Here is a 17,267-nt window from a genome sequence, read left to right as displayed (position 1 = left end):
GAAGATATCTCTCGTCTATTTTCTCTAATATTCCTGTTGGAAGTGGTCACCAAGATTGGACTGTTCCTGATGATGACATCTTCCAAGGTACGTTCCTCCCAAACTCACGCACTCGTGTAACAGCTCATCAATATTTATTCGCTATTTGTCCGCGTCACGCTCCTAAGACTTCCTGCTCTCTCCGGCAAGCCACATTTCACGGCTACCAACTGTCCACCGGTAGACGCTTTCAAATAGTCCAAATTTATTGCCAAACCCCTCAACATTCCAAGACCTGCTCCCCCCGGATCTCCTCCATGCAACCGAAAATGACTATTTACGTACCCATGCATTTGCTCGCGTGTCTGCGTGTGCATTTGTTTCAATAATAAATGACACACAGCACCGTTTGGCGACAACACAATCGGTCGCCCCAAAAAAGCCATGCTGCAAATCTCACACACTGTTTACCCGTACAATCCCCCTCCCCCCCTCCCCGCATCTGTACCAGCTGGGAATGAAAAATCGGCACACCAATAATAATCGCCACTATCAGACCGGATATCGAAAGGCGCTCGGCCCACCAGCAGCAGCCATTTATCATGAATATTGCGATTAATTCCAGCCGTTTTCCAGCCGGGTGGTAGCAAACGGGAAAGCTCAACGATACACACATTTTCCACACCAGCGATACGGTCGAACGGTTTTCCACGCAGCGCACCAACCAAACGCTGCTAGATACACACGGACCCCGATACCGAGGAAAAATTGATACAACTCATTTGCATGGCCGTGCTGTTTGTGCGTGCGTGTGTGCCTGTTGTCCTTTTTTAAGGAAAAAGGGGTTCGACGATGGCAATCACACCACGCGAGCGCACGTTGCATTCGATGTGACAAAATTTATATTGTTCAAATGAATAAATACGATTTATACGGAGCGGCCGGTTGCTTCCACATGTGTATATGTCCTATATTGGCGCTGAATTGACCATATCATACCGTCCATATTCGTTTTTTTATAAATAATGGTACACGCATCGAAGGACAATTTATAGCGCGAGCGGTTGAGCTCGTAGCGCGATAGTGCGCATAACCGTCGCCCGTCACCGATACAGGCTATTGCTGCAAAAACCATTTGTGAAACATTAAATTATACGCTCTACACGCAAACCAACAAAACCAAAAAAAACTAAGATTATCGAATTTATTCACTGTTACTGTTAATATGTACTTCCTACGTTCGTTTTCATTTCCTGTGTGTGTTTAGCGTAACGGGAGGGTATCTGTCCTACCGGAACATTAATATCCAGATCGATCAGGGTGTAGAAATGCAGTGCTACAGGTAGAAGATCTAACGCTAAACACTTTCTCACTTCCGGTGCTTCTTTCTTCTTCCCCGCTCATGTACAAAGCCTTAACTAATCACAAAATTACGTTCTACTCAACCAGATGGCCATCGATCAACTCGTAGCAGGCAGGCAGGCGTAAAGGGGGAAGATGAGATGCTCGGGCGTATCGTCTGGCAAAACGGATATGTCTCGTTCATTGTTTTGCTTTTAAATGCCAATTCGCTAAACGTTTACGTTTTCAAATTCGATTACTCTTTTTTTTCGACGCCATTTGGAAAAGCGAAAGAAGAAAAAATGCTAATGAAAAGCTCGAAAGTACATCCTTTTCTTTGCGTTTGATTCATCCCTAATCAACAGTGATCAGGAATGAATCTTATGCTCTAGCACAAATAAATGAACCGTACCGCTCTAGAGGAACTCGCATTAAATTCAACAATTTCTACATGCTGCTTGCTGACGGACGATGACGCGTAAGATTGTGGAAAGAAGAGTCATCGCGCAAAATCGCGGCGTCTGCCTCGTAACGCCAACGTACCGACTGGTAATCATAAGATTACCGATAAGAGCGAAAAGTCTACATCATATTTCGTCCGTTCATCGAACGGAGTGCCGCCTAATGTGCTAGCGTTCTATTCCTGGCCTCTGCCTCTCTCTCTCTCTCTCTCCTATTTTTACTCGAATCTGTGTGTGGCCCTATAGAATTCTAAGACGGTAAGCTCCCTTCCCCCTATCTATCGCTCTCCCTAAATCATCCTGTTCGTAATGATTTGTTTATTGTCCCCATAGCGCTATCGCCCTGCTATATGTACGCAAAGATCAGCAGTAATCTTGTGCGGTTGATCTACACGGCGGTCTGGCGTAATCTTCATGATTCGGCAATCTCTGCCAGATTGCTTGGTATGGCCATCATGGGGAACGAGGTGAGCGGTGGGCAGATGGTGGCCGCCGTACCACCAGCAGCAACCGTTGCCGATCCACCCGTATCAACGCTGCTAGTGCTGGTATTACTGCTGCTGCTGCTGCTACTGCTACTACTACTGGGGCCACTTCCGGCGAGACCGCTGCTCATACGGCTACTGTTCGTGTTGGCACTGTTACTACTATCGCTAGTGGTGGAGCTGCTATTACTGCTACTGCTAGTGCTGCTGCTGTTGCTACTGTTGCTGTTGCAGCTGCCGGCCGCGTCCGGGTCGAGGGCCGATTTCAGTACCTGTTCGCGCAGCTCGCGCGAAGCACTGACTGCAACCGCCGTCTGCCCAATGGTCAGTCTGCGCTGGCGCTGATTATCACTAATATTCGCTTCACCTTCATCACATGCCATCTTAATGCTATCAGCGGAATTCACCGCACGTTCCTTCGACCTTCCCACCGCCACCTCCTCCTCCACGACCACCATCGTAGATCTATCTTCATACATATTGGGTCCGACCGTGTGTCCGCCTCCGCCGCCGACATCCATGCTGCTGTCCCTACAGTCGGCCGTACCACCCGTACTGCTACTCACACCACAATCCATCATTATGGCAGCATTCCCACCAGCACCACCCGCACCACCACCACCACCACCAAGCGAACCAATCGGATTAGTGATGCCGGTCGGTGTGGAGCAGGCACTGCTCGAGCCACTGTTCCCCCCGAAATGCATCGTGCCGAACGGTGCGCTCGAGCAAACCGTTGCCGCACCCGGGCTCGGTATACCGGTCAGCTTGGTAAGGAAAAACTTTGGCGTTATTCGTCCACTGCTGGTGGAGCTGCTGGTGGCGGCAGTAGCAGCGAGTGGGAAAGGACCGCACAGTGGGATACTGCTGCCCAGACCATTATTGTTGTTGCTACCATTCTCAAACGACGTTGTCGATGAATCCGGACTCGGACAGATCGGTGATGGTGATGGTGTTTGACAAATGGGCGATGTACCTCTGTGGTGGTAGTATATAGACGGACGAAAAAGTTAATTTCTAAACAATAAATCCACCCAAACGGTTATTACCTTTCGGAGGAAAAGATTTTCTTCGACGGCGGTGAGTAACAGTTGCCATAGTTGTCTTCCAGATCGAACTTTCGCTTTACGGACGAACTGAGCGGGCTCGGTCGCAGCGGGCACGGTGACATCGAGCGCCGCGTGACAAACTTTCGGGTCGGCGAGGGCGAGGTTGTTGGATACTGTAACCCGATTCCACCGCGACTGCAAGACGAAAGTCCATCACTATCAAAAGTTACCATCAGTTTTCCCGTACCAAGAAGCTTACCTCGTGGGAGATGGACTAGAACAGCAGGTCGAACCGATCGTGGGCAGCGCGACGTGCAGCGGATTTTGCAGATCGTCGACCATCATCTTCGTCCCGGCGGACCCGGACGAAAAGGACCAATTTTCCGCGACGAGCGTCAAATCTTCGCAGCTTTGCGACATCTGCATGGCGTTGTGGATTTCCCGCTCGTGATTCACCTCCCGGCTGTTGCTCACATCGGCACACTCTTCCTGGCGCAGCTGTGATATTCGGGGTGTTAGCCGGGGTCCGGGAGTTCCGCTTCCGTTCCGGTTCGGGCTGGCACTACCGTTCGAAATAACGGCGAGCGGGCTAAAGCTGGCGGAGAACCGCCGAACGCGTGGTGTAAAAATGTTCGAAAACGATGTCGGTAGTGATTCCCTGTGGAAGAATGCAGAATCTGTGTTAATCTCGCTCGGGTGCAAAAGTCAAAACGCTTAACCGTACCTGGATCCTGTGGCGGTTGATCCCGGGTGAAAATTGTTTGTGTTCAGCATACTTGCATTACCCGGTTGCAGTGGTTCCGAATGTGCGTCCGACAGCAGTACCTGCTGCAGATGTGGTTGCTGCTGCAGACCGCCACTGCTCTGTGTTCGGCTGGTGGTGCTAATGCTGGCACTGTTGTTGCTGTTACCGCTGGCGCTTGGCACGGGTTGCGATTGTCCTTCTTCCATCGGCTGCACACCGACACTGGTGCCCGGTAGGAGATTGTTTATCTGTGGTGCACTGGAGCAACGCTTAAGGGCATTGGGCGAGTCGACGTCCATCTTACTGTTGCCTCCCGTCTGCATCCAACGATCCACCACCTCCTGCTGCTGCTATCGATTCTGTCAGTCAGTCAGGTGGCGAGTCCTTTTTTGGCAACAATCTTTTCTCACTGCGCGATTCCGCGTACATACAATCGACGCTCTCCTGCTCAGCCTGGCGGGGACCGATGACACTCGATCCCCGATTACACGACGTTCCGGGTGCAGCTGCTCCTTACAGAACGAATCCCATGTCTTGCAATTAGATTTTTCACTATCGCTGAATTTACGATCAATAATTCATCACTTCTGCGCTTGCTGGCTGGCTGGCGAAATGGCAAACTGCTTCCACAATGCGTCCGTGTCTTCGAGAAGCAAACAGCAAATGCCGTACGAAGCGCTAGTTTTCCCCGTATCTCGTTGGCACTAGCGGGTGGAAAAATCAATTGCCGACATTTTCCTTCACGATTTAGCCCTTTTTTGGTGTTCTGTTTTTGTGTGTGGAAGCGATTTCAGCGAGCGCACATTCTGTCGGTTGTCTTATTGACACTTTTTCACCTTCTTCTTGCTTCCTTGCGCTGTGTGTCGACAAAAACAGTTGTCAAAAGCGTTCGGGGGAAAAATCATCGAAAAACATCGGACGCGCTTCAGTGCAGCAAACAAAAACATCGAATTGACGATGGTTTTGGTTTGCTGAAATTTCTTCCGTCAGCTGTCAGCGAACGATCGTCGACATCGCACAGGGTTTGTGTCTTGGGAACGTCGAACGGTGGTGGCGCTACGTTTTATACCACATCCTGTTTCCGTTTAGGTTCGTTCCACATCAGGACGACGTGACGTGAGATCGACGACCTTTATTTTGTATTATCTCATCTTTACACAGGAAAACGCTCAACTAAATTCGCTATTGATTTCTTGTGATATACATTTATTCCAAAAAAACTGTCGCGATCAATCGTTCAAATAGATGTTTTATTGCCAAAATTTAGTTTTCTATACAGTTCTAAAGAGAAACATGTATACGATTACTGTGCATTCGAAAGTTTGCTTAAATAAAATACAAAAGGTATGACGGCGTTCCTTTGTGTGTGTGAGTGTTTGTGTAAACAAGCTAGCAGCCATTAAATGCTGGCTAACGGAAGGTAGACACAAGCTCAGTTCATGATGGCTTGAGAGTAAAACTTGCTACAAAAACATTATATTACAAGTGCGTAGGAGAGAATTCTATACGTAAATAGGACGCTGCCCGGCGAAGAGCAGCGATTAAATTAACTATAAAACAGTCGGCGCTCGAAAGCGTTCAACGCCACAAAAAACGGTTGCGTTTAGTCTTTCACGTCCACCTGCTCGTAGCGCGATTTCATCATTTTCTTTATGTACGTTTTGTAATCGTCCGTCGTGCGTCCGAACTGGGCTGCCGCCTTAATGCCCAAGCCAACGTTTGCTACGCGCGCTTCCGCCTGTGAAAAAGAAAAAACATCGAAAAAGTGGTTTAATTTAAAAACTCAACTTAAAGCCAACCCATTTTGCTTACCTCTATTATGTTAACACGTCCTTGATTGCTTCGACCCAAACCCTGTCCCTCGGACCATCCCATCTTTTGCAGCAACTTATTGCCAATGTTATTCTGCCCGATCGGTACCGCCGAAGCAGTGCCCTGCGGGTAGGCCGACGACGACTGGGTTTGCTTCTCAATCTCGCGCTGGAACCGTTCCTTGCTTCGATTGACCGGTGGCGCTTCAACCTCACCGTACTTCGCGCGCCGCTCCTTGGCACGATCCCGGTACTGCAACCCGTTGTATGGACCTCCGGACCCACCGTCGCTACTGCCACCGCCGCCCCTCGAGCCGCCACCACCACCGCTGGCTTGGAAATTTGCATTGAGCTTTTGAAGGTTTTCTTTGTGCAGTGAAGACATTTTGATATGCTTCATTAGAATTTCCTGCGATTGGAATGCACGCTTGCAGAGCAGACAGGTTAACCGATCGAAATCAACCAGATCGCGATCGGCAGGACCATCGCCGTCCCCGAACTCATTGTCCGAATCCGAACCACCGTACGCCGAGGTGGCACTTGTGACGGATTTACTCACACCGGCACCGCCAGAAGGATAGGACGAACCGGCGCTTCCTCCCAATCCACCAGCCATCATGGTCGCTGCACTTCCGCCGCCACCACCACCACCACCACCAGCACGCTCCTTTTTCTCCAGCAGCGAAAATCCCACATCTGCGTAACCCGCACTGCCGAGTCCGCCGAGCGATTCGGACAGCGGTTTCGAGGGTCCGAGCGAAGAATAAAGCGTCGCCTCTTCCACGCGTGCAGGCGGTTGGATCACACTGTAGTCCTTCTTTTGATTTAGCTGCTTCGCCCACTTCTCCATGTCTTTCACAATCTTTTTGGCAACTTTCACCTTATCCTGCGGTGGGGCTTGTTCTTTTGATTTCGACTTTTCCATCTTTTCCGCATTTTCAGCCTGCGAGGTAGCAGCAGCTGCAGGCGGGCCAACGCTTTCCGATTTGCTCGCTTGCATTTGCTGCGAGCCAGCAGCCGCCGCGGAATGGCTGGACGTGGTGGATGATGAGGCCGGCGCGGCTACGTACGTTTGATTTTCCGGATCCCAGTAAAGGTAGGAGCTGGTTTCGCTGTTGTAGTAGTACTGGGAGTTGGCATCGTAATACAGCCCGGTGGTAGGGTCGTAATAAAAGCCGGACGTTTCATCGTACTGATAGAGGGAGGTGTCCGGTGTAGCTAAAGGGAGAAAACAAAGCCCCCGCATAAGTATGATGCTCCAAATTAAAATGAAAATTTGCACAACGTAGTAATACATACGATACTTTCGTCCATCGACACCATTCGGAACCGGAAGCTGCGGGCCAGCCGGAACTGACGTTGAGTTTGAAGCACCCATCATCACAGGACCGTACACATCACTCTTCTCCGATTTGCCATTGTTAGGGCCGGCTTGCTGTTTCCGTGCTATTGCAGACTGAGCAACGGCAGCACCATTGTTGGCCGTTTCACCCAAACCACCTGGCGCGCGTGGTCCTGCCACCTGCCCAACGTCACTAGCCGACAGTTGATTTGTGTAGTATTCGGTGTAGTACTGCAGATAGTGTTTGTGTTCGGCCGCATTCGACGCGTACATAGATGCGCTGTACTCCGCCAAACGTGGCACATCGGCAAGGGTATAGTTTTCGGGAATGCCACCGGCCATAGCAGCGGACGAAGAGGACGAAGCGGAAGCCATACCCGACGGACCAGACGAAGATCCGCTTGGCGGTGCAGCACTAATGTCCTGAAAAGCTCCCCGACTACCACCACCACCACCACCACCACCGGAATTCTTATTCATTCCGTGCGAACTGTGGTTGTGTGCGTAATTGCTGTTGCGATCATAATTGTTGTTTGCTCCGTCGTTTCGATAGCCACCATTGTTGGCGCCATTGCCCTGGAAACTATTCGAGTGCGTGCTGCCACTGTTGCCTTGGCCGGCACCGTGCGCTTGGTTGCTGTTGCCCTGCCGATTGCCTTCCCTGCCCTGCGGATGGCCATGCGGATGCTGCTTCATCAAGTTCCTGTTCTCCGTGTCCATGCAGTACGAAATGATTACATCCCGACCGTCGATTCTGAGCGGTGGATCGAGCTCCTTCAGAGCGTTGTGCGTGTTCATCGAATCGACCAGATTTTCAAAATGCACATAACACATCCCGCGCGAAATTGACGTCAGTGGATCGCGGCAGATGACCACCTTTCCGACTTTCTGCACCAGCTCAGCGGGCAGCTGCTTCTGCATGACGCCCATCACGCTTTCCTCGTTCGTCAGCACATCCAGATTGCGGAGCATGATTTTTTTCGTCAGAATGTTGCTCATCTCGTCGCTCCCGTCACCGCCAATTTCGCTGTCCTCGCGCGACGCATGACACTTGAAGCAGTTCTCCCTGCGCCGGAAGTTGAACGCGTAGCACTGTATTTTATTACCAAAAAAAAAAAGGGTGAAAAGCAATTAGAAAATGATTGTTTGCTGGCGCGCTTCCCGATCCTTACTTACCTTAGCACAATACCAATCGGTTTGGAATTTGGTCGGCATCGAAAAGGTGTACTGCATGACGGCATGTTGACCGTTGAACACCAGCACTCCCTACACCGGCAGCAACACCAAACAAAACAAAAGGAAGAAAAGAAAAGAAAGAAAACACGAAAGCATTAGTATGTTACATTGAGCAATATACCCGCAATTCCGTATTTTCCCGGGATACACTCTCTCGTGTCTCGATCTTGCAGTACTGCTGCCGATGTGGCAGGAGCGTGGTTCGGTTTCGGCTGAGTTCGTTCCTCCTTCGCCGTGTAGACGTTTATCCTGTAGCGAAGCGAGGCTTCTTGCGGTGCTCACGAGAACGGTTTGCCTCTTTTTGTATTACCTTCCTTCTACTGACAATAGCTTCGACAGATGATCTTAGTTTTAATTACTTTTTACAAGCAGAGAAGATATTTTTATGTTTGCTTTCAACAGAATATGGTTTCAAAGAGCTTCCCGCAGTCCTCCTCGGAGTTGTAATCAAAGATCTAAAGCTATTGCCAAGGAAGGTTTTGTCTTTTTGCTTTGTTTCGATGATGGAATCGTTTTGCTATTCTGTGAGGAAACCACCCTCTACCCGTTCTCTTTGTGGTCTAAGCTTTTATCGACAGCAACTTCGTTTTCTGTCTGTTCTGTTTTATATGCCCGTGAGCTGGGTATTTGGGTACCTGTTTGTAACATATCCACCGAGTTGCTTCCTCTTCTGTGCGAAACTCGACAAATGCGAAACCCCTCGATTCACCTAGAAGTAAAAGACGGTCGGGAATAGAAAAAAAGCAAACACAAACACGATATCAATCATAAAAGCCAGCTCTGTGCCTCAGCAGTTGAATCATAAGTCTCGAATGATTTAGAGTGTTTGTTGACCCCGTGTTCCGGCTTGCAGAGATGAACATCATCATCTATTTTACAACACACTGCTCACGAGCAGGCTGCTCCAGGTTTGGTCACGTGTCCTCCATTGCCAACTGCACACTGTTTGCATCTGCATCCTGGTACCACAGTCTTATTGGCGTGATGGGTTAGTTTAGGTAATACTCGACGCTTTATACCACCTAGCGCGAGGGTCGCCGGCAATACTCAAACCTACACAACCGCGCTAAAGTTTGCTTTTAACTTTACAGCTCCGTTTACAAATGCTTAAAATTATGAGCTTGTTACACCAATGTGTGTTGTTTACCTGTCTTTCGTTTCCGGATCAGCCTAACGTGCAGTGCCTGCAGCCCGCACTGGATGAGATCGCTGTTGATCTGCAAAATGAAATTAAATTATAATCACTATTCTACTCTAGTTTCCAACATCGGAATACATACGTCAGCTTCAGTGACCTGTGGGGCTAGCCCGCGAATGATGATGTTATTGTTGGGCTTTTGTTGATGGAAAAACTCATTGTCACTGTCAAAATTTTCCCCATCATCCATCGAGCTAGGCGAATATCCGCCACGACGGCCGCCCTTATCGCGATCCCTGAAAAAAAAAGCGATTGGCGATGAATTGAATGTAACACACGGCAAGCAAACTGGTCTACTACCTTCGATCGCGGTATCGATCCCGTTCGCGGGATCTACGATCGCGATCCCGTTCGCGACTGCGTTCACGAAACCTTTCGCGGCTAAAATAAATTTTAGATAGACAAATCACTTTAATCACGCATCCCACACTATGCTTTGCTGCAATCGTACAAACCTGTCCCAACCGCCATCATCGTACGTTTGTTCGTTCCCATCCCGGTACGAGTCGCGTTCGGTGCTGCGCTGCCGGGGATAGGAGTAGCGCTCCCTGCTGTACGACCGCGACCGGCTGCGGCTGTACCGGCTGCTATTGCGGTACCGTTCCCTAAAAGGTTTAAAAAAGCACCAATTAATTTCCGGACACGGTTTCGTGCACACGGTGGGGTGTTCCGGCACACCGGTGTGGCGGCGAGACACGGAACACTACCACTGGAGACCATGCTACGATAAGGCCCAAGGCGAGACAACGGCACCAGCGGACGGCACTCTTCGCAACGGCGTGTCTCTGGGTAGGGAGGACGCATTTGGGCACGCATGTACTCCGGGGAGGGGTGCTATACGGTCAAGCGCTTACTTCGATCTTCCTCGATTGCCCCGGTCGCGCTCATCACGTCGGCAGCGATTTCTATAGTAGCCAGAAGTATCACTGTCTGGACTCGGTGAGACTATAAACAATCACATTTCAAAGGAAATTATTGGTCGGTCGATCGAAAACATGGGAAGAATTAGGGCGAACATTGGTTCATGCAATCTTCGCCCGTCGCTTTCTGTATGAGGGTGGTCTATTATAACTTTCAGATATAAAATAACTCGGCTGTTTTTTTGCTTTTTTTTTTGTCACTACCCTCCAGTACCTATCTAGAACACCCAGCCAGGTAGAGGTGACAAGATAGAACATAAAATGCTTTTGCCTACAGAAGTGGACAGACTGACTGAATGAAGGTAGCCTAAAACGCAAAGAAAAACTCTCAGCTTTTCGGTGGTGTACGCTAGGCCGGCTGGTTTGTTATCCATTCGCCTTTCCAATCGAACCGTAGCGTACACGGGAAAACACACAAAACCAAACCAAAACTCTACTACACTTTCAAAGATGGCAGACTTACAATCCATCTCGGTTGCCTTGAAACGCTCCAGCCCGAATGCGCCGTCTCCTTTTGCTCACGGATTATTCACACACTTTCCCTCGATTCAGTGCACGTACTTGGAAAATGCGGCTTTTACTTAAGCATTGCCACCCTTGAGGACAATGGACTGGGGTAAAGTTATTTTACAATTAATGTACGAAGCTACCAATTGCACGTAGAACATAATCGAGATTTTTTCCACAATGACAACAGGCACAGTGGGACAGCCGAATGGTCAGCTGCGTTGACAGTTTGAGTGACGGTTAGAAAGCAGATCGCAATATGACATTTATTTTCAAGCAAATACGATCGCGTACAACAAAATTTGTTGCCAGAAATTGAAAATTATTTTATTCAATCGAAGAGTTTGATTATCAGATTTTAAATAAAGTAATAAATTTTGTGTAGCTGATTCGCTAGGGAATTTGTGCTATTGCTTTCGATTTGCTGCGGTAAATCGTTGCAAGGCTCGGCACGTGTTGCAAGGCTCGGCAGTGGAATAGGATGTGTGTAGAGTTTGTAGAGTGTGGATCCTGCTATCCTGCTGGAAACTACCAAACTCAGTCATTTCCTCGAAGTACTCCTAGCGTGTAGGAAGCGTCGACCCGGTGCTGTTCATTGCTCATTTCGCCATTGCTGCGCAACCGGCGCTTTCCTGTGCTTAATCAAAACCATTTTTGACTGGTAAGTATTATCAAGGTGTTTTAGAATCCTGACTACTATAGATAAATGATAAATGAAAAATATGAAAAAACTATGATAAATGAAAAATAGCTAAGAGTGTTAAATTGGTTGGTTATATTGGTTTGGTTTTGGGTTTAGTAGAGAAAATGCTATATAAATTTTGCTTTCAAGGATTCGCTTAACGATTTACGCAAAACGATTCATTCATTTCCCAAAAGCTAAGAAGGGTTTGGCTGTTTTATTGAAATAATATAATTTCCAAAATTTTGATTCAATTGTCGAGCGAATCGCGCCATTTGCCCTTTGTCTCTCGGTTCGGTAACGGTCGCGCACTAACACCATCAGTGCAAGATAAAACAAAAGGTCGTGGTGTGTGTGTGTGTGTGTTGGTGCTGTCAAAATCGGCTGTCTCTGCTGATGCCGGTACACTGTTGATTTTGCGCGTGCTATTCGTAAACATTCCTTGGTGCGTGCTGCCTCGTTGTGCATGTTGCGCTTTCGTAAAGGAGCAGGCTTTCAATGTGTGGTGGTGCGGTAGGATTTGGAGTTAACTTCTCGGAAACACGACACACACAAAGCGTTTGGTCTGTGTCTCCCTTTCCTTTCAAACGATCCGGCAGCAGTAGCAGGGGATGTAGGTAGAACTGGTGGCGAGTAGTGTAGTAGGTTTTTGCCTGGATAGACGTTATTTGAGGAACGAAAGTGGCTCGGTGCAGTTAAACCCAGTAGTAGTGTGTGCAGCTTTGACTGCAGTGTGCCTTACCGCTACCACCGAGTGGAAGTAACAAGCTCTGTGATATACAAAGTAAGAATAACCGCATGGTTTTTATCATCTTCACCTATCGCAAGTCGTTCATCGGCTTTTGGCAATCAAATTAGCCTATATCTACTTCAACCAACGATCATGCCGCCTAGTGAAGAAATCATGCACCATTGTTGTGTTCCAGTAAAGTGCAGTGCGCAATCGAATGAAGTTGTTATTTTTGCTAGGGCTAGTGTTACTACTGGCTGGCCTCTATCAGGGGTCTCGAAATGCGCACGAAATGCCTCTCCGTGCACGTTCCGGGACGGCGGATGAGCATATCGTTGTCGTTCATCCGCAAATAATTGATGCGAAAAGCGCGCGCGGTCCGGCACATCGTCTCTGCTAGCGGTATATCTCTCTACCCTCACAGTCACACGCGCCCACCGTCCATAGGCTACTTCGTCGTGTAGTGTAGTGGTGGTGGTCGCCTGGATGAAAGCAGTATTGTCGCTTTTAAAATTTTCTTGGGAAAAGCTTTTGTGGCTCTGTGTGTTGCCCCCTTGCCTGTGAAACGATCGTTTGTGCCGGCGGCAAAGTTGTTGGTATTTGTATGTGTGTGTGATTTTCTTTACAGCACACAGGAGTGACTGCTTGTAGTAATAGTTCGTCCATTTTTTTCTGTATCTTTCTTCCATGCACGTGCACACACCGTCACTTTTACCGGTAGCTGCTTGCTGATCGCCATTACGAATCGAAGAGAGAGAAGAGAGGGTCGTCACGCCGTTAGTTACTCTACACTAAACTGCTGCCCCGCTTACGGACGACTTGAGCCTGCGTGATCTTTCTACAGAATCGTTACGCATTTGGAGGAAATTTGCAGCCCGACACCATCACTTCAGCGGCGTGCTTAAAATCGATCTAGGAAGATGAGTGACGATTGGGAAGAGGTAAGAATCGTTTTTAATGTGTGATTTTTGACTGATTTAAATTAATTTCTCATTTGTCTGTGTGTGTGGATGGGTTTTCTTCTAGTGTGACGAGGGACGAAGCTTCGATCAGGCTAATTTCAACGATGTGAGCGAAAGCGTTGCCAATGGCGATACGGGCAACGGGTTTGGCGAATCGAGCAACGGGTTCGGCGATTACGAGTCGAACAATGGTTTCCACAATGAAGGTAAGTTGATCATATTTTGTACGCGCGTTGAAGGAAATCCATCATTTAATGTACGATTTCACGTTTCCTGCATGCTGTAGGCACAAACGGGTACGGTAGCTACGAGAATGGCGACGATGTAGGAGGCTACGGTGGACGTGGTCGTGGTGGTGGTGGCGGCCGTGGCCGTGGTGGACGAGGCGGTGGTCGCGGCCGTGGAGGTGGTCGTGGCCGTGGAGGTGGTGGCTTTGGCTATGGGGACGATCGTCCACCGTACTCCGGCAACGATCCCAGCATGGACCAGGTGAAGTCGGACAAACCCAAGAGCCTGTACATCCCGCCGCTACCCACTGAGGACGAATCGTTGATCTTTGGGTCGGGCATTAGTTCGGGCATCAACTTTGAAAAGTTCGACGACATCGAGGTGCGCGTTTCGGGCGAAAATCCACCGAACCAGGTGGACAGCTTCGAAACGTCCGGACTGCGGGAAGAGGTGATGACGAACGTGCGCAAGTCGAAGTACACGAAGCCGACACCCATCCAGCGCTACGCCATCCCCATCATCCTGGCCGGGCGCGATCTGATGGCCTGCGCACAGACCGGTTCGGGCAAAACGGCTGCCTTCATGCTGCCCATGATCCACAACCTGCTCGATCTGGAGGACGGGCTGGAGCTACGTACGCGCAATCCGTACATCGTCATTGTGGCTCCGACCCGCGAGCTTGCCATTCAGATCCACGACGAAGGGCGTAAATTTGCACACGGAACCAAGCTGAAGGTGTGTGTGTCATACGGAGGGACGGCAGTACATCACCAGCTGCAGCTGTTGCGCGGCGGATGCCACATCTTGGTCGGTACACCCGGTCGATTGCAGGACTTCATTGACCGCGGGCACATAAGCATGGAGAATGTGAAATTTATGGTGCTCGACGAAGCTGATCGGATGCTGGACATGGGTTTCCTGCCGGCGATCGAGAAGTTGATGGGCCACCCGACGATGCCGGACAAAACGAACCGGCAGACGCTGATGTTTTCGGCCACGTTCCCGGCCGAAATTCAGGAATTGGCGGGCAAATTTTTGAACAGCTACATTTGCGTGTTCGTCGGAATCGTGGGCGGTGCCTGTTCCGATGTGGAGCAAACCATCCATCAGGTGGAGAAGTTTAAGAAGCGCAAAAAGCTGGAAGAGATCCTGAACGAAGGTAACCCGAAGGGTACGCTGGTGTTTGTGGAGACGAAGCGGAACGCCGACTATCTGGCGTCGCTCATGTCCGAGACCCAGTTCCCGACCACCTCCATCCACGGCGATCGATTGCAGCGGGAACGGGAAATGGCGCTGGACGACTTCAAGTTTGGGCGGATGGATGTGCTGATTGCGACATCGGTAGCTGCCCGCGGGCTAGACATTAAGAATGTGTCCCACGTCATTAACTACGATCTGCCAAAGAGCATTGACGATTACGTGCACCGTATCGGGCGTACCGGTCGCGTCGGAAACAAGGGACGAGCGACCAGCTTTTACGACCCGGAGGCGGACCAGGCCATGGCGAGCGATCTGGTGAAGATACTTACGCAGGCCGGGCAACCGGTGCCGGACTTTCTGAAGGATGCTGGCGGTTCAGGCTCGTACATGAGATCGTCACAGTTCGGTGGCAGGGACATTCGCGATTCGCATGGTTCACGCGTTGACGCGCAGCCGGCTGCATTGGAACCGGAGGAAGCGTGGGACTAACGAGAGTTCGGTGCGAATCTCTCTCTTGATTTTTCCCGTTTTTTTTCCTTATAATTACAACATTAGCGAAACTTCAGCGCGAGTAAGTTTCGTAAACAAAAGAGCTAGAGTAAAACTCTCTATATTCCCTCGTATAGCGAAGTGCGTGATGATTTTTCTACATTTAATGACACTATGTACTAAAAAAAAAGCATGGCGCAGCGGGGCTGTTGAATAAATGGTTGTTAGCCCCTCAGGGGTGGAACTTGAGATCGCTTTTCGTGGTTTTGCACTACAGGTAGATTGAAAAATCAGTAATCCGAACATAGTATTGTCAACTTTTGGAGCTTGACGTATACCCGCTTAAAAGCTATAACACTCCAGCGACGGAAGTGGACACGAAGGCTGTCGAGTAGTCGGGAGGAGGATGTAAGAGTCACCAAGCCTGTCCATAGAAGTAGTAGTGGGGAGATTGCACGCTAAGTTGAATCGGAAATCCGGTGGTCCTTAAACCTCAGGAACGATTAAAGGCATGAAGCGATGTCTTTCATGAAAGTCTCACATCAGGAATAACTAAATTCGACCTTACGAGAAGAGGGACTGAAGCGGTGACTGACTACTAAGAAGCTGAAGTCGATGGGAAAGACACCAGAGAAGGCGAGAATTCTTAGGCGACTATATCTAGGGAAAATCTCTAAGCTACGAAAAATCGTATAAGCTTTTACTTGATCATAAGTACTTTTATTGATAGTTCGCTATAGCTCCGGTCGACATAACAAGCACAGCATTAGCTTAATTCGCGCAGATATCATCGGCCTGGGATGAAGCATCCTGCAACGACTGCAACATCAGCGTGCGTGCATTCGTCAGACACTCCTCAAAGGCTGACTTCAAAACCCCGGACAATTCGCCGGTCACACCGGTTCCCTCTATGGCGACTGGATTGCTCAACTTCTCCTCGATCCTTGCCTGAATCGTGAACGGCTCAACGAAGATGTTCACATCCCGCAAGCTGCTCAACAGGCTGGCCTTGGTGTACTGCTGGCGAGAGCTATCATCCTGCTGCTCCGGATACAGCCGCTCAAACATCTCATCGTCAATTTTCGCCACACAGTTCCTGAACGATAAACCGGCCAGCTTCATCAGGAGGTCCGTGCCGCTGCCAACCAACTGTGCACATTTCGTATCGGCGATCGGAGTCAACCTTCCCTGGATGTTGGCCTCCCTGTCGATCGTTTCCCTCACGTACGCCTCCTGGGTAAGAATAAGCTCGGACTGCAGCGAAGTGAACAGCTCCGAACCTCCAGCGATAAGTCGTCGCTGCTGCTTTCCTCTGGCGGACGCTTTCAGTGGTTGAAACGCTTGCAAGGCATCCTGACGAGTGGTTTCAACCGTGTCCAGTGCGAGAAACGAACACATCAGCAACACTGGCAACAGGCTCGAAAACGCGTACATGGTATATGACGGGCGATGAACGACCGATGGTTCTCTTCGGCACCAAACAGCACTACTGCTCGGGGTAGATCGTTGATGGCACCTTCTTATATGAGATGGTGTCTTATCGGTGGGTATAGCAAGATTAGCTTGATAAATGATAAATCGGTCAATTCAGGAAACTGTTGGCGTTCCACAAACCCTCACACCCTTCATACTTCCTCCCTGCCGATGTGTGAGGATGAAATTAGTTCAGTCTAGCCTTCTTCTTTGCTCCCGGATGTATCGTCAAAAGGAATTCAAGAGACGGTAGTTCCGGCTGGTGACAGGATCCTTCAAACAAAGGTTCTTTATTTTTCATACCCTTCTTAGTTTCTTGGGAGATGATATTTCGATTATTAATTATGATTATATTATACTTGATCAACCTATTTTGAACTCATGCTTGTCGATACTCCTTCACTTGAGTATTTCTGTAATGGAAGCTAA

General features: G+C 49.3%; 3 protein-coding genes across 6 annotated transcripts; 1 reads left to right on the top strand and 2 right to left on the bottom strand.

The window, feature by feature from the left end:
- Positions 1-1,169: 1,169 nt before the first annotated feature.
- On the bottom strand, positions 1,170-4,921 carry LOC118512499 (serine-rich adhesin for platelets). The gene is made up of 4 exons (XM_036057008.1): positions 4,040-4,921; positions 3,575-3,973; positions 3,316-3,510; positions 1,170-3,244 (listed from the first exon to the last, which is right to left on the bottom strand). Exons 1-4 carry the CDS (start codon positions 4,381-4,383, stop codon positions 2,194-2,196), a joined length of 1,989 nt encoding a protein of 662 aa, XP_035912901.1. The 5' UTR covers positions 4,384-4,921; the 3' UTR covers positions 1,170-2,193.
- A 368-nt stretch (positions 4,922-5,289) lies between these two features.
- Positions 5,290-11,263, bottom strand: LOC118512498 (RNA-binding protein 5-B-like). Of its 2 annotated transcripts, XM_036057006.1 has the most exons (11): positions 11,031-11,263; positions 10,502-10,592; positions 10,103-10,252; positions 9,948-10,028; positions 9,730-9,883; positions 9,597-9,666; positions 9,085-9,158; positions 8,390-8,479; positions 7,171-8,305; positions 5,873-7,089; positions 5,290-5,798 (listed from the first exon to the last, which is right to left on the bottom strand). In XM_036057006.1, the coding sequence occupies exons 1-11, from the start codon at positions 11,035-11,037 to the stop codon at positions 5,664-5,666; spliced, it is 3,204 nt and encodes a 1,067-aa protein (XP_035912899.1). In that variant the 5' UTR covers positions 11,038-11,263; the 3' UTR covers positions 5,290-5,663. The 2 variants fall into 2 exon arrangements, with proteins under 2 accessions (XP_035912899.1, XP_035912900.1); XM_036057007.1 differs by lacking the exon at positions 10,502-10,592.
- A 323-nt stretch (positions 11,264-11,586) lies between these two features.
- LOC118512497 (ATP-dependent RNA helicase vasa) lies at positions 11,587-15,614 on the top strand. Of its 3 annotated transcripts, none has more exons than XM_036057002.1 (4): positions 11,587-11,735; positions 13,208-13,427; positions 13,513-13,654; positions 13,735-15,614. In XM_036057002.1, the coding sequence occupies exons 2-4, from the start codon at positions 13,407-13,409 to the stop codon at positions 15,363-15,365; spliced, it is 1,794 nt and encodes a 597-aa protein (XP_035912895.1). In that variant the 5' UTR covers positions 11,587-11,735; positions 13,208-13,406; the 3' UTR covers positions 15,366-15,614. The 3 variants fall into 3 exon arrangements, with proteins under 3 accessions (XP_035912895.1, XP_035912897.1, XP_035912898.1); XM_036057004.1 differs by lacking the exon at positions 11,587-11,735 and adding an exon at positions 12,099-12,540; XM_036057005.1 differs by lacking the exon at positions 11,587-11,735 and adding an exon at positions 12,189-12,369.
- Positions 15,615-17,267: the final 1,653 nt, after the last annotated feature.

Source organism: Anopheles stephensi, chromosome 3 (genome assembly GCF_013141755.1).
Source record: "Anopheles stephensi strain Indian chromosome 3, UCI_ANSTEP_V1.0, whole genome shotgun sequence".
Lineage (NCBI taxonomy): Eukaryota > Metazoa > Arthropoda > Insecta > Diptera > Culicidae > Anopheles > Anopheles stephensi.
This window is presented reverse-complemented; position numbering and strand designations above follow the sequence as displayed.

Excerpts from the sequence above, each read along its gene's own strand:
- LOC118512499 (XM_036057008.1), bottom strand. The coding sequence starts at position 4,383 with ATGCAGACGGGAGGCAACAGTAAGATGGACGTCGACTCGCCCAATGCC. Across the intron at positions 3,974-4,039 it reads TCAACCGCCACAGGATCCAG|GGAATCACTACCGACATCGT; the intron begins GTACGGTTAAGC and ends ATTCTTCCACAG. Across the intron at positions 3,245-3,315 it reads AAAATCTTTTCCTCCGAAAG|AGGTACATCGCCCATTTGTC; the intron begins GTAATAACCGTT and ends CTACCACCACAG.
- LOC118512498 (XM_036057006.1), bottom strand. Across the intron at positions 9,159-9,596 it reads GATCCGGAAACGAAAGACAG|GTGAATCGAGGGGTTTCGCA; the intron begins GTAAACAACACA and ends TTTTACTTCTAG. Across the intron at positions 5,799-5,872 it reads GACGTGTTAACATAATAGAG|GCGGAAGCGCGCGTAGCAAA; the intron begins GTAAGCAAAATG and ends TCTTTTTCACAG.
- LOC118512497 (XM_036057002.1), top strand. The coding sequence starts at position 13,407 with ATGAGTGACGATTGGGAAGAG. Across the intron at positions 13,428-13,512 it reads TGAGTGACGATTGGGAAGAG|TGTGACGAGGGACGAAGCTT; the intron begins GTAAGAATCGTT and ends GTTTTCTTCTAG. Across the intron at positions 13,655-13,734 it reads CAATGGTTTCCACAATGAAG|GCACAAACGGGTACGGTAGC; the intron begins GTAAGTTGATCA and ends TGCATGCTGTAG.